The sequence below is a fragment of the Neoarius graeffei genome, chromosome 9 (genome assembly GCF_027579695.1).
Source record: "Neoarius graeffei isolate fNeoGra1 chromosome 9, fNeoGra1.pri, whole genome shotgun sequence".
NCBI lineage: Eukaryota > Metazoa > Chordata > Actinopteri > Siluriformes > Ariidae > Neoarius > Neoarius graeffei.
The window spans coordinates 16,047,820-16,064,457 of NC_083577.1; the positions used below are offsets into that span (position 1 = coordinate 16,047,820).

A 16,638-nucleotide genomic window follows, 5' to 3' on the forward strand; every position below is an offset into this window, starting at 1 on the left:
CATGGCACCCCAAATCACAGACTGTGGAACCTTCACACTGGACTTCAAACACCTTGGATTCTGTGCCTCTCAACTCTTCTGTCAGACTCTAAGACCTTGATTTCCAAATAAATCAAAATTTACTTTCATCTGAAACAAGGACTTTGGACCACTGAGCAACAGTCCAGTTCTTTCTTTCCTTAGCCCAGGTAAGGCATTTCTGACATAGTCTCTGGTTCAGGAGTGGCTTGATATTAGGAACGCAACAGTTGTAGCCCCTTTCCTGAAGACATCTGTGCGTGGTGGCTCTTGATGGACTGACACCAGCTTCAGTCCACTCCTTGGGAAGCTCTCCCAAGTTCTTGAATCAACTGTTCTTGACAATCCTCTCAAGTCATCCCTATTGCTTGTGCACCTTTTCCAGCCAGCCTTTTTAGCAATGACCTTCTTTAGCTTACCCTCCAAAGAGATACTGGATTTCTGATTTCCATGAGCTAGAAGCCATAATCATCAAAATTTAAACAAAAAAGCGACTTTGACAAGCACAAACTGCTGAAAAAGTTAATGCTGGCTGAAACAGAAAGGTGTCAGCATTAACTTTTTCAGCAGTTTGTGCTACAGTAGCTCTTCTGTGGGATTGGACCATATAGGCTAGCCTTAATGCCCCATACAAATCCTTGAGCCTTGGCTGCCCATGACCCTGTCACTGATTCACCAGTTGTCTTTCCTTGGATCACTTTTGGTAGGTACTAACCACTGCATATCAGGAACAACCCATAAGATGTGCCATTTTGTGCCAAGCCGAGATCCTTATGCTTGCCCATTTGTCCTGCTTCCAACACATCAACTTCAAAACGGACTATTCTCTTACTGCCTAATATATCCCACCCCACTGACAGGTGCCATTGTAACAATCAATGAAATTCACTTTACCAGTCAGTGTTTTTAAATTTATGGCTGATTGGTGTACATTTGTACATGAAATCACTTTTCTATGAAATTCAGTCTGCCATCTTTTTTTTCTGTTGTTTAAGGAAGCAGTTGAACAGTTTTAAGGGTAATGGAACTGAAATGATTTGCAGTATGTATGGATAGACTTTACCATTCACAGAGCACTTTTTGTTCCAGAGGTAGTCAAACACAGGACTGAGTTCTTTGGAATAGTCCTCTTCATACCACACTAAGAGCTCCTGTCCAGGGTTAATGGGTCGACAGCAACGATACAGAATCTCCCCTTGATACTGAAAGGCCACAAGATTCTGTTCTTCATCATTACGAGCACAATTCACATACCTAAAAGAATAAGGCAAAGTGACAGAAAAGGTAAACATCAGATCAAAGTTACAGATCATGCAAAAGTATGGCAAAGACATCAGTTACAAGAGGAAGATCAAGTTCTTCTCATAGATTCAGTGCTGTAAAATCAAAGGACTAATAAAAAACTCCACAACTAGTGTATTCCTCACCTCATCCAATTCGCATGCATTTCTCTTTTGGCATCTATGTATTCTTCACACTGTCTGCTTCTGTATATCTGCAGAAAAATTATACATTCACATTTTCTTCATTAAATCAATCTATGCCTTCAATTTAAATGAGGTACACAGAAATAAGAACGAAGGCTCAATGCCAACGTTGTTATATTATCATGAAGGCAGAATTTAAGGTTCTTGACTGTATCTTTAGTTTCACAGACCACTAGGCTGCATTTTATGAGTACTAAGCTGAATTTTACAACCTTATGAAAACACAGGCAAAACTTCATTATCTTTTCATCAGAATTTAGAAGGGAGTTTTTCCTCATCAAAGGACTCATATCTTTGACATGGAAAAGCTGTGCTGCTGAACCAGACCTTATCTGACCCTTGTGTTTTGTCCTCTAAACAGACAGATACAAAAATGCACAACTTTAATGGTCAGTACTGTCATTAAATGGGTTTTTGCACAAATCCAAAATATTATAGTTAGGAAATGTTACTTATGTATAAGTGTGTGGGGGTGGGGGGAGTGTAATCGAGTGTTGGCTGTGGATAGTGAGGAGTCAGGTAGAACTGGCAGGTAACATCAGGGCTTGACAAAGTTTTAATCCACTTGTACAGTCAGACAAGAAGCAAGATTTTTCATTTGTCCTGACCATAACCTTTTTATTACTTTGTATTTACTAGTTCAGTGAAATGAAAGTGATTATCAAAGTTAACAAAAAAAAGCAGGTATAGTTATGTTAAATCATTATACTTTATAATGATTTTTAATTAATCAAATCTCAAACATTAACTGTAATGATAAACAAAAACTATCTAAAGCCCCATTATGGTGGATGTGTTGTTATAACCCACCTCACTCTGCAATTTTAAGAGTCAGACTCACCCAAATTCAAAGCTTCTGGAGGAAATAAAGTTAAATCTTGATTAATCCAGTAAAACTTGAAGTATAAATTAATTTAAAGCATATACACAGAGCCATGGCCTCACTTTCGTTTATAACTGCCTTGAGACCTCAAGAATGGCACAGGAATAGTTTTAATCGTTAACAAAATTAATATAGTAATTTTTATGATTAAAGTGATTTATATAGGTAGTGGTCTGAGTGAATGACCCTGACGTCCGTGACGTCACAACAGGAAGTCTGTCGGTCTCATCGCCACTTCCGCTATACTAAAACACAGCTGACCACAACTCCCATCCTCCATTTTGAGCTAATTTATCACCATGCCACATACAGTAGATGTGTTGCTGGCCGGTTCAGCAACATGACAGAAGCTGGATTTACATTGCATTCATGGTCCAAGAATGTTCAAACTGCAAAGATTTGGACGCATTTTGTGAGAAGTTCACGGGCACATTGGGCGCCTATGAAGTGGTCTCTCCTCTGCATATTTTACTGAAGACTTGTACGAGACCTCTGATCTGTTTAGGAGCGTTGGCTATAAGCCCGTATTGAAAGAGGGTAAAGCATCAACAATTAAAGAAGAAAACTAAAAGAAAAAAGTATTTATTTTATTTTAAAAGGAAAGTGAGTTCAGTTGCACCAGTCCTCCTGGAGCGTGAGCCGAGGGTAGTTGCTAAAACCTGGGATGGAACGGGACATAGCGCTCGGGCAGTGACCTCCCCGCAGTTGTTGCTAAAACCGGTGACATCGCGTTTCATCCCAGGTTTTAGTAATTGCCTAAGCCGAGCAGTAATGGTGGAATACACAGTATGAAGAAAACAGTGAATGAGTGGAGCAGCCGTCTCATTTCTAAACTGGATATTGCTGCCAGCTCGCCCTTACGTGGAAGAAGCGAATGAACGGAGAACTGAACGAACAACTGAAAGTCAGATTGTTTCAAAAACAATCAGTCACAAGATCGGCCTTCAAGAAGCAAGAACACAGATGGGTAAGCTCCGACTCTCATTTGGATTAAAAAACAAACCAACAACAACAAAAAAAAACACCACGTTGTTTACCTGCATTTGGATTAAGACATGTAACTTGTATTGTGTGTTTAAGTTACCGGCGTAAGATTATTTCATTTGCTTCAGAATGTAATTGTCTCAGTTCATCTGATTATTTCATTAGCCTTTTACGTTTTATCAGTGAAAATGCATGCATGTACATGTATGTTGCATAAGTTATAACATCTATCCTGTTTTAATGAGAATCAACCCACAATCAATGAAGTCACATCAGTCTTAGTTGAGCAAGTCGGTAACGGTATTTCTTACTTTCACCATAAATTTTGATTTATATGACTTTGGTCTATAGCTGTAAAAGGCCTTGGCCTTAAAACCGGTTACTGCAGTGACGTCACGCACTCAGGCATGGCTAGCTCAGTGAGGCAGCGCAAATGCCAACTTTGCAGTCGATTTTACAAGACCAGTTTTGTTGGAACTTTATTGAATAATTACTATAAAAATGGTGATTTTCAACAATCCCTAAAAAGATATAAAAGCATAAAAGTATCATTATTATATTGTCTGGGGCGATTATATGCAATACTTTGTTGAGTAATTTTGACTAGTCTGTAAACCAAATGAGATGGGCCTACATGTAGAAAATGTGACAAAATACAGTGGTGCTTGAAAGTTTGTGAACCCTTTAGAATTTTCTATATTCCTGCATAAATATGACCTAAAACATCATCAGATTTTCACACAAGTCCTAAAAATAGATAAAGAGAACCCAGTTAAACAAATGAGACAAAAGTATTATTCTTGGTCATTTATTTATTGAGGAAAATGATCCAATATTACATGTCTGTGAGTGGCAAAAGTATGTGGACCTTGAGGATTAGCAGTTAATTTGAAGGTGAAATTAGAGTCAGGTGTTTTCAATCAATGGGATAACAATCAGGTGTGAGTGGACACCCTGTTTTATTTAAAGAACAGGGATCTATCAAAGTCCGATCTTCACAACACGTGTTTGTGGAAGTGTATCATGGCACAAACAAAGGAGATTTCTGAGGACCTCAGAAAAAGCGTTGTTGATGCTCATCAGGCTGGAAAAGGTTACAAAGCCATCTCTAAAGAGCTTGGACTCCACCAATACGCGGTCAGACAGATTGTGTACAAATAGAGGAAATTCAAGACCCTCCCCAGGAGTGGTCGACCAACAAAGATCACCGTCTGTGAAGATTCTCAGTCATCCAGGTCATAGTAACTGTGGGTGGTAAAAGAGAGCAACTGGACTTGCTTGAAGATTCTTGAAGACGTTTCACCTCTCATCCGAAAGGCTTCTTCAGTTCTGTCTGACTAGTAGGAAGTATCAGGTATTTATCCTCTCATGGATGAAAAGCTCATCTAAGGTGTCATTGAGTCATCCTGTTGGTGTGGGTCACTGGGGGCTGGATGTGAACGGCCTCGAGAGTCGTTAGGGTGATCAGTGGATTGTCCGTTAAGGTGATCAATGGAATGCTGATTCTCTCTGTCCTCTTGTGACTCACTGAAAACAGCTGGGTTTTGGTGTGCATTCAGTTGTCTGGGAAGTGTGCCAAGGACTGCATTGTAGGTGGCTGATAAATGATGTCTTAGACCCCCACCTCTATTCAGTGATGGCTGTTCCAGGTTGACAAAAATGGCTTCTTTAACTCCTAGCTCATACCAACGATCCTCTCTGGCTAAAATGCGTATGTTGCAATCCTGAAATGAGTGTCCTTTGTTGTTAAGATGAAGGTAGACAGCAGAGTCCTGGCCTGAGGAACTGGCTCTCCTGTGTTGAGCCATACGCCTGTGAAGCGGTTGTTTTTTTCCCCAATATACGAGTCCGTGCATTTCTCACTGCACTGAATTGCATACACTACGTTGTCCTGTTTGTGTCTGGCTATTCTGTCCTTAGGGTGGACCAGTTTCTGCTTCGGGGTGTTACTGGGTCTGAAATGTACCGGAATGTTGTGTTTGTAGAAGATCCTCCTGAGTTTCTCAGATAGACCAGAAATGTAGGGAATGACAATGTTCTTGCGTTTGTTCCTGTTATCCTCCTTGTCCGTTATGTTCCTTTTTCTGCTCTTGAAGAAAGACCAGTTGGGATATCTGCAGTTCTGAAGTGCTTTCTTGATGTGATTCTGCTCCTTCTCTTTCCCCTCTACCGTTGTAGGGATGTTCTGAGCCCTGTGTTGCAAGGTCCTAATGACCCCCAATTTGTGTTCCAGTGGGTGGTGAGAGTCGAAGAGTAGGTACTGGTCTGTGTGTGTGGGTTTCCGGTAGACCTCGATGCTAAGGCTTCTGTCTTGTCTAATGTGTACATCACAATCCAAGAAGGCTAGATTATTCCCACTGACGTCCTCCCGAGTGAAATTGATGTTGATATCCACTGCATTGATGTGCTTAGAGAAGGCTTCTACTTCATGGGTTTTGATTTTAACCCAGGTGTCATCCACATATCTGAACCAGTGGCTGGGAGCAACTCCTGAAAAAGTGGTCAAAGCTTTATGTTCCACTTCCTCCATATAAAGATTGGCCACAATAGGGGACACCGATGAGCCCATGACGCATCCATGCTTCTGTCTGTAGAAACTTTCATTAAACTGGAAATAAGTGGTAGTCAGGCAGAGGTCGAGCAGGGTGCAAATCTGGTCCGTGGTGAGGTTCGTTCTATCCAGTAAGGTGTTGTCTTGAAGGAGTCATTTTCTAATAGATTCGACTGCTTCTGTGGTGGGAATGCAGATGAAAAGAGAAGTGACATCGTAAGAAACTATGGTTTCATCTAAGTCTAGTTTGAGGTCTGCAACTTCAGTTGCAAAATCTTGGGAGTTTTTGACGTGATGTAGCGTGTTCCCAACAAGAGGAGCCAGGATGGTGGCTAGGTGTTTGGCAATGTTATAGGTGACAGAGTTTATACTGCTGATGATAGGTCTGAGTGGAGCTCCTTCCTTGTGAATCTTGGGGAGTCCGCATATGAGAGGAACGGTTTCCCCAGGGTACAATCTGTAGTACAGAGATTGGTTGATGGCTTGGTCCTCTTCTAGTTGTTGCAGGCAGCTAACAACTTTCTTTTTGTAACAACTGGTGGGGTCTCGCCTTAAGGTTTCATAGGTGGTTGTGTCGCTGAGGGGACTGGTCATCTTTGAGTGGTAGTCCGCTGTATTTAGCACCACTGTGCATCTCCCTTTGTCAGCAGGAAGGATGGTGATGTCCCGGTCTCTTTGAAACAATGTAACAGAATAGCCAGTCAATAGTGAGGAATGCACGGACACGTATATTGGGGAAAAAAAACCCACTTCACAGGCGTATGGCTCAACACAGGAGAGCCAGTTCCTCAGGCCAGGACTCTGCTGTCTACCTTCATCTTAACAACAAAGGACACTCATTTCAGGATTGCAACGTACGCATTTTAGCCAGAGAGGATCGTTGGTATGAGCGAGGAGTTAAAGAAGCCATTTTTGTCAACCTGGAACGGCCATCACTGAACAGAGGTGGGGGTCTAAGACATCATTTATCAGCCACCTACAATGCAGTCCTTGGCACACTTCCCAGACAACTGAATGCACACCAAAACCCAGCTGTTTTCAGTGAGTCACAAGAGGACAGAGAGAATCAGCATTCCACTGATCACCTTAACGGGCAATCCATTGATCACCCTAACAACTCTCGAGGCCGTTCACATCCAGCCCCCAGTGACCCACACCAACAGGGTGACTCAACGACACCTTAGATGAGCTTTTCATCCATGAGAGGATAAATACCTGATGCTCCCTACTAGTCAGACAGAACTGAGGAAGCCTTTCGGATGAGAGGTGAAACGTCTTCAAGAATCTTCAAGCAAGTCCAGTTGCTCTCTTTTACCACCCACAACAAAGATCACTCCAAGAGCAAGGCGTGTAATAGTCGGCGAGGTCACAAAGGACCCCAGGGTAACTTCTAAGCAACTGAAGGCCTCGCTCACATTGGCTAATGTTAATGTTCATGAGTCCACCATCAGGAGAACACTGAACAACAATGGTGTGCATGGCAGGGTTGCAAGGAGAAAGCCACTGCTCTCCAAAAAGAACATTGTTGCTCGTCTGCAGTTTGCTAAAGATCACGTGGACAAGCCAGAAGGCTACTGGAAAAACGTTTTGTGGATGGAGGAGACCAAAATAGAACTTTTTGGTTTAAATGAGAAGCATTATGTTTGGAGAAAGGAAAACACTGCATTCCAGCATAAGAACCTTATCCCATCTGTGAAACATGGTGGTGGTAGTACCATGGTTTGGGCCTGTTTTGCTGCATCTGGGCCAGGATGGCTTGCCATCATTGATGGAACAATGAATTCTGAATTATACCAGCAAATTCTGAAGGAAAATGTCAGGACATCTGTCCATGAACTGAATCTCAAGAGAAGGTGGGTCATGCAGCAAGACAATGACCCTAAGCACACAAGTCATTCTACCAAAGAATGGTTAAAGAAGAATAAAGTTAATGTTTTGGAATGGCCACGTCAAAGTCCTAACCTTAATCCAATCGAAATGTTGTGGAAGGACCTGAAGCGAGCAGTTCATGTGAGGAAACCCACCAACATCCCAGAGTTGAAGCTGTTCTGTATGGAGGAATGGGCTAAAATTCCTCCAAGCCAGTGTGCAGGACTGATCAATGTTTAGTTGCAGTTATTGCTGCACATGGGGGTCACACCGGAAACTGAAAGCAAAGGTTCACATACTTTTGCCACTCGCAGATATGTAATATTGGATCATTTTCCTCAATCAATAAATGACCAAGTATAATATTTATCTCATTTGTTTAGCTGGGTTCTCTTTATCTACTTTTAGGACTTGTGTGAAAATCTGATGATGTTTTGGGTCATATTCATGCAGAAATATAAATTCTAAAGGGTTCACAAACTTTCAAGCACCACTGAATGCAGACTACTTGTACTATTTATGTAAACTGCTTATTACTTTAACTAATTTTGTATATTCTATTGCAACTTTAACCTCCTAGGGCTTAGCGGTCACATGTGTGGACAGCACTTTATGGAAATTCGGAACAAGAATCCACATATGTGGACATACTTTTTCTCTAAAAGTACATCTTATCAAAAGATGATGCTTAGTTTTTATTCTAATCAGGTTCTAATAAGCCCAAATAGCAAAGAGAAATAAAAACTGCATGTAAAAAAAAAAAAAACAGCTTGGGCCTTAGGAGGTTAAGCAAGCCTTCAAAGAGTTTGGCATCATCATGTAACCTTAGCAGTGAGCCAGTTAGTATAAATGATATGCACATGAACAAAGACACCCGATAAACTCACCTGAACATGTCTTTTACAATCGTTTACCCTGCCATGGGCAATGCTAAAGTCACCATTACAAACAGTACAGCGCGCAACACCATTATTTTTACTCCTATTAGGCAAAGATAAACGTGTGCGTAGTCTGAGGTGAAGTGGGTTTTGTATTTCCGTTTTTTTTTTAGGGCACTCCTGGATAAACTGAACTGATGGACACTCTGTCTGGGAGAGAAGGCGTAAAGCCCGCCCCAATAGAAAACTGACTGGTCTACTTAACAAGACAGAGCAATCAGGATGCACTCGCTCTCACTCTCTCGCCTGTGCTCTCGCTCGCTCACTTTCGCGCTCTACGCCAAGAGGAGGTCGGCCGGCCATTCGCGTTTGGCCAGCCACTCTGGGAAGCCTGCTGGCGGTGGCTGAAGGCTGACAACCACTACGCAGAGGGAATCATCGATCTGGTGGCACTGGAGCAGTTCATTGTCCGGCTTCCCGAAGGAACAGCGGAGTGGGTCCAGTGCCATTGCCCGGCGCCGCTGGATCAGGCCACTGAGTTGGCAGAGGATCATTTGGCGGCTGTTCCCACGGCAGGACAGCAGATCTCCTCTTCTCCTCTCTTTCCCCCTCCCCTTCTATGTCTCGTCCTCGCCCCGTTCCCCCACCGCGGAGGCGGGGGCCGGCTCCACCCCAGCCGGCCCGCCACACCCGTGGTGCCCTCCCGTGTCTGTCTCTCCCCCCCCCAGGTGAGTGAGCCCCAGAGCGCTGATGCAGAGAGAAAGCCCAGGCCGGTTTGCTGGCGCCACGGGGAGCCGGGGCACCTCCAGCATTAGTGCTCGGTAATGGAGGTGGGCGCGGTGGTCCGGATCCCCGACGTGCCAGGAACCGCTCTCGATCGGGCTGGAGCGTATCACATACCGGTGAGTGTCCAAGAGGATACGTATCAGGCTTTGGTGGACTCTGGCTGTAATCAGACCTCAATCCACCAAAGCCTGGTGCAAGGCAAAGCTTCGGGGGGAGCACAATTGGTTAAGGTGTTGTGTGTGCACGGGGATGTTCACAACTACCCTTTAGTGTCGGTCCACATTCTATTTCGAGGGGAGAAATCTAGTGTAAAGGCGGCAGTTAATCCTCGCCTTACCCACTCGATAATTTTGGGGACTGATTGGCCGGGATTTCGGGAATTAATGTCTCATTTAGTAAAGAGTGGGTCCTGCCGTAGTTCAGCAGGGGGAGGACCCGGAGTGACATTGGCGGGAGCAGCTGTCACAGAGCCGTCTACGTCATCTTCGCGTCAGAGTGAGGAGTAGCAGGCTCGTCCTCCCTCTCTCGGGGAATCCCTTGCGGATTTCCCGTTAGAGCAGTCGCGAGACGAGACTCTGCGGCATGTGTTTGACCAAGTGAGAGTAATCGATGGTCAAACGCTCCAGCCAAACGCCACCCCATCCTTCCCCTATTTCTCCATTATGAGAGATAGATAATACCGAGTGACGCAGGACACTCAGACTAAGGAGACGGTCTCACAACTTTTGATCCCAAAGAGCCGCCGGGAATTTATATTCCAGGTGGCTCACTTTAATCCCATGGCTGGACACTTGGGGCAGGATAAGACACTAGCCCGAATAATGGCCCGGTTCTATTGGCCAGGGATTCGCGCTGATGTCCATAGGTGGTGTACGGCATGCCGCGAATGCCAGTTAGTAAATCCAGCGGCCATTCCAAAAGCGCCTTTACGCCCTCTACCATTAATCGAGACCCCGTTCGAAAGAATTGGGATGGATCTCGTCGGGCCATTAGATCGGTCAACACGAGGGTACCGCTTTATTTTGGGTATCGCTTTATTTTGGACTATGCAACGTGATACCCGGAAGCAGTGCCTCTTCGCAATATCTCAGCATGCAGTATTGCGGAAGCACTCTTCCACGTCATCTCCCGAGTCAGAATCCCCAAAGAGATTCTGACTGATCAAGGCACTTCATTTATGTCACGCACACTGCGCGAACTGTATGGGTTATTGGGAATTAAGCCGATCTGCACCAGCGTTTATCACCCACAAATGGACGGTTTAGTTGAACGGTACAACCGCACCCTCAAGAATATAATTTAAACATTCGTAAGCGAGGACGCATGCAATTGGGATAAATGGCTCGAACCCCTGTTATTCGCAGTGCGAGAGGTCCCCCAAGCCTCCACGGGGTTCTCCCCCTTCGACTTATTATATGGGCGTAAGCCGCGTGGCATCCTAGACGTACTGCGGGAAAATTGGGAGGAGGAACCTTCACCGAGCAAAAATGAAATTCAATACGTTATTGACCTGCGCGCAAAACTCCACACACACACACACACACACACACACACACCCCTAACCCAGGAGAATTTGCGGCAGGCTCAAGAACAGCAAACCTGCCTGTACAACAGGGGGTACGCGCCTTAGGGAGTTCACACCGGGAGATAAAGTACTTGTACTGTTGCCCACGTCGAGCTCCAAATTGATCGCCAAGTGGCAAAGACCCTTTGAGGTCACACGGCAAGTCGGGGACATTGACTATGAGGTGAGGCGAACGGACAGGGGTGGGGCGCTACAGATTTATCACCTCAATCTGCTTAAACTCTAGAAGGAGGAGGTCCCCGTAGCATTGGTGTTGGTGGTTCCAGAGAAGGCGGAGCTGGGGCCGGAGGTTCAAAAAGTTACATTGACATCGCTTACCCCTCCGGTCCCCTGTGGAGACCACCTCTCCCCGACCCAACTCACGGAGGTTGCCCAGTTGCAGACCGAATTTTCAGATGTGTTCTCACCCCTGACCGGTCGCACCTGCCTCATAGAACACCACATTGAGACGCCCCTGGGGGTGGTAGTGCACAGCCACCCTTACAGGCTACCCAAACACAAGAAAAAGGTGGTTCGGGAAGAACTCGAGGCCATGCTCGAAATGGGCATCATTGAGGAGTCCCACGGTGACTGGAGCAGCCCGGTGGTCTTGGTTCCCAAGGCCGACGGGTCGGTCCGGTTCTGTGTGGACTATAGAAAAGTCAACACAGTGTCTAAATTTGACGCGTACCCAATGCCTCGCATTGACGAGTTGCTGGATCGACTAGGCATGGCTCGCTTTTATTCGACACTGGATTTGACAAAGGGTTATTGGCAGATCCCCCTGACTCCATTATCCTGAGAAAAAATGGCCTTTTCCACACTGTTTGGCTTACACCAATTTGTCACACTTCCTTTTGGGCTGTTTGGGGCGCCCGCTACATTCCAGCGGCTCATGGACAGGGTCCTCCGCCCCCATGCCACCTACGTGACCACATACTTGGACAACATAATCTATAGTAATGACTGGCCGCGGCATCTGCAGCACCTGAGGGCCGTCCTTGGGTCGCTGAGGCAAGTGGGTCTTACGGCCAACCCGAAGAAATGTGCGATTGGAAGTACGGTATCTGGGCTTCCACTTGGGCAATGGACAGGTGCGTCCCCAAATTAATAAGACAGCAGCGATTGCGGCCTGCCCGAGGCCCAAGACCAAAAAGGGGGTGAGACAGTTCCTGGGGCTGGCTGGCTACTATCGTAGGTTTATACCTAATTATTCGGACGTCACCAGCCTGCTGACTGATCTCACCAAAAAGGGGGCACCAGATCCAGTCCAGTGGATGAAGCAATGCCAGCGGGCTTTCTCTGAGGTGAAGGCTGCACTGTGTGGGGGGCCACTGTTACACTCCCCTGACTTTTCTCTCCCCTTTATGTTGCAGACAGCAGCATCGGACAGAGGGCTGGGGGCTGTTTTGTCCCAGGAGGTGGAGGGGTAGGATCGCCCCGTACTGTATATCAGCAGGAAGCTGTCAGTGCGTGAGGGGCGCTACAGCACAATCGAGAAGGAGTGCCTAGCCATCAAGTGGGCGGTTCTCGCCCTCCGCTACTACCTGCTGGGACGCACTTTCACCCCCTGTTCGGACCACGCGCCCGTCCAGTGGCTCCACCGCATGAAGGATGCCAACACGCAGATCACCCATTGGTATCTGGCACTCCAGCCCTTTAACTTCAAGGTGATCCACAGGCCGGGGGCGCAGATGGTTGTGGCGGACTTCCTCTCCCGTTGGGGGGGGGGGGTCGGCTACAGGCCGGACAGCTGCCCGACCTGAGTCGGGCGGTGGGGGTATGTGGCAGCGGGGGTGTGGTCAAGCGTCGGTCTGTGACCGGAGGGCGGAGTCAGGGAAGGTAAGTGGCAGAATCACTACACCTGATGTCAATTAATCTGTGTTTGTGTGTCTTCCCAGCGACCACGCCCGATATAAGGAGAGAGAGAGAGCAGAGGCAGAGAGCTCTCTCCCCAACCAGACGGCTGATGTGTGCGCGCGTGTGTCCGAGTGTCTGGGAGAGTGAAAACACTGAAAAGTGTAAATAAAAAAAGAGTTTTTGGAAACTCAGTTCTGGCCTGCCGTACTTCTGTGCTCCACCCACCCGTGCAAAGTTCTACTACATTATATATAAAATGAAACTTAATTACACACATCAAAAATCTGGTGAAACTCAGATGTTCCATATAAAATGACTTGAAAGAAAGCCAATAAAGACAAATAAGGCTAGCTGTTCAACTAGGACAAAAATGATGCCCTATAAAAGAAGGGAAAGTGTGCTGCAAAGGCTGAGCTCCATTACTACATTTATGCCTAGGAGGCACTCTTATTGGTTTAGTCATTTTGTAATTTTCAGCTCTCTGTAAGCCTTGCCTTTTGCACTGTTTTATAGACAATAATTTATTTTACATGAAATCTTTCACCGAGGCAACAATCCTCACAGTAAGCCCACACATTTGGTTTCCTGTAGTTCATTCACGCAAATTAATCAGCAACTCATCTTATTTAAAAAAAAAAAGTCTGGATAGCATTTAGAGTGAACTGTACAAGAACCCTGAAGTTATAAGCAGTTTGATTGACCTGAACATGTGTTTAATAAAGTGTCTCCACATATCATTGGCAAGAGGAAATTGACATTACAACCTTAAATCAGAAAAAAATGGGACGGTATGGAAACCGCAAAAAAAAAAAAATTAATAAATAAAAGCATGCAGTGATTTCTATACTTTGACTTGTAGTTCATTGCAGACAGTATGAACCCAAGATATTTCATATTGTGTCTGGTCAACTTCATTAACATGAAACCATACATCCATTCCTGTGTTTCAGGCCTGCAACACATTCCAGAAAAGGCTGATACGGGGGAATGTAGGGCTCATAATGAGGTAAAATAACGTGATGGTAATCATGATTTGGTACAAAATTAGTATCCAGGAAAGGCCTAGTCTTTGAGGAGAAAACATGGGCAAAGGATCTCCAGTTTGTCAACAAATTCTTGAGGAAATTATTGAAATGTTTAAAAACAAAATGGTCCTCAAATAAAGATACAAAGGAATATGGCTTATTCACCCACTATGGTGCATAATATAATTACACAATTCAAATCATCTGGATGAATTTTGGTGCGTAAAAGGGCAAGGGCACAAGCCTTAGCTGAATACCCATGATCTCAGATCCCTCAGATGGCACTGCATCAAGAACCATCATTCATCGAAAGCTGATGTAACCACATGGGATTGGGGTTGCTTTGGCAAACCTTTGTCAATCACTACAGTACGGAGTTACAGCCAGAAATGCCAGTTAAAACTTTGCTATGCAAAAAGAAGCCTTATGTTAATTGTGTCCAGAAGTACCATCGACTTCTCTGGGCTCTGAGGCATCTGGAATGGACCATCATTCAGTGGAAACGTGTATTGTGATCAGACAATTTAGTATTCCAGGTCTGCACGCTTCCGGCATGGCAACATAAGAAGAGGGTGCCTGTCCCCTCAGCCTCCAACAGAGAATATGTAGCAAATTTTGAAATGAAAAATGACAACCCTGTACTGTTGCAGACTTCCAGACCTGTTTGCAGGAAGAATGTGACAAAACACGTGAAATGCTTCATCACTTGGTGTCTTCAGCCCCTAAACATCTTAAGGGTTGTGAGAAGGAATGGAAAGATTACAAAGTGGTAAAGGCTTTACTGTCCCAGCTTTTATTTCAATTTGATTCTTGCAACACATTTCAAAAAAAGGTGTTTATTTTAGGGGGGAAAAAAATTCATGAGGTAAAACATCAAAGAATGTGCTGTTCTATTTTCAGTACAATACAGGTAAAAAAATGTACAAATTATTGTTTGTTTTAATTTCAACATACCATCAACTTTTTCTGATTTGGGGTTGTAATTGGAGTTACTTTCATCCAACGGTGAGATTTTGCTGCTTAAAAATAAGTAATCTTTATAATGCATAATAAGCTCACCACCCAAGAGTATCCACTGTTAATGGCTTCCTCTCTATCTACCAGTTCTCCTTCATAGGGTCCAAAGTGTGCACCTAGTGGAACAGTCTCCCCTTTATTAAATACTCCCAGGCCTGCATCAGGAATACTGGACTCCCAAATCTCTAGTCCAGGAGGAAGAGTTTGTCTGGCTCGATCAGGGACTCCCATGGGAACAAGAGTATCAGGGATGAAGAGAGGCGGTCCGTGAACCTCACACTTATTGAAGAAAAAGGATTTGCATACATCACAGTCTGAGAGTAGACAAAAAACACAACAGGAAGAAATGATGCCCAAATGTGTAAGTAAATAAATAAACAAATATGAAAATTATACAAATTCTTACATTAAAATTGTATCAAATTTAGTCCACAAAAGATTGTCAGAAAGGTTCAAAGAGCATCTGGTTGAGATCAGAGGTGTCAATCAGGACCAAGATCTCAAGTTACAACAAAAATTTACAAGTATGAATTTTTACCTTCATGCAAACACAAAGTGGTCAGTAAGAAAACCATGTTCATTAACATGAGCTGTGTTGCACTGCATGATGTAATTTACAGCTTCCTTAGTATCAGCATGGTCAGGATCACGGTTGATTTACGGCTACTTGTTTGTTAATATTTTGAGAAATATTACCAATTAAATTTGTTAGGAAATCACAGTCAGGTACAAACAATTATGCACACAGAAAAAAGTCCCATGCACACCCCTTGTTGAGCTATTTGAGGAACCTCTTGGTTCCAGTGAAGGCAAACTAATGATACAGCATACAAAGACATTTTATAAATTGTGTGCTTCTAAGAGATTCTGCCTCATGGATCCAAGAGCAAACAGTCACCAGGCCTTTCAATTACATAATTTGGGCTACACCCTATATTTCTGAATTTAGGCTTTTTCTGTCGTGATACAGGGTAATTTGGGCTTTTCTACATGTGCAAAGCGTGGTTTTCCCAGTGCTGTGTTTAAACCTGCTACTGCTTTTTTAGCTACAAAGTTATGAATAAAGAAATCTATGAATGTTATTTTTATCTTTATTGTAAAATGTCTACAGCATTAATCCCTCTTGATGTACATGAAAAAAAAGAATTAGAATACAGTTAGTATTTGAAATTTGTGTTGGGGCCTGAGAAGGGCCTGGAGGAAAGGAGCCTGTGAATGAAAAAACAAGTTAGGCACTGTTGCCATCAAAGAGACAAACCTGTACCAGACCTGTGACACAAAAAGGTTTTTCAGTCACATCACAAGAATTGGCAGTGCAATTCGCAGTATGTAGTCAGGTAAAAGATCTTAGTTTAAATGAAAGGCCAGTGTCTAAGACTATCATCAACAAGAGGACCAAGCTCCAAGTCCCTGATTCCACCCACACTTACACAACTGTGTGTATTTAAGATGCAAGCTGTATCTTAAATACACAGTTGTGTCCTGAATAGGTCTCTTTTATTCAGTCTTTTACCTGATTTAAAATCATATGAAACTAGGTATCAGAGAGATATTGCAGTTGAGGTCAGATAATGTGGGATATAGGGCTATTTTTAGTTTTTTAAATGATACAGGAATTATTAGGAGAATTTAGCATAATAGGGTAGTAAATATTCTTGTTCACGCTCCAGTCCAGAAGGTGGCGGTAATGCACCTAAAAGCTGTTTGCCAACCACC

General features: G+C 44.2%; 1 protein-coding gene across 11 annotated transcripts in view; it reads right to left on the reverse strand.

Annotated features, from left to right (window-relative positions):
• LOC132891479 (zinc finger protein 501-like) overlaps nucleotides 1-16,638 on the reverse strand; it is an 80,524-nt gene that overhangs the window by 4,458 nt on the left and 59,428 nt on the right. For 10 of the 11 annotated variants that reach the window (XM_060929085.1, XM_060929087.1, XM_060929084.1 and 7 more), the window contains 3 exons: nucleotides 14,965-15,236; nucleotides 1,446-1,513; nucleotides 1,082-1,272 (listed from right to left, as the gene is read on the reverse strand). In XM_060929085.1, the coding sequence (XP_060785068.1) occupies nucleotides 1,082-1,272; nucleotides 1,446-1,513; nucleotides 14,965-15,236 (531 nt within the window). The remainder of the gene's footprint in view (nucleotides 1-1,081; nucleotides 1,273-1,445; nucleotides 1,514-14,964; nucleotides 15,237-16,638) is intronic. The other variant, XM_060929086.1, reaches the window with a different exon arrangement.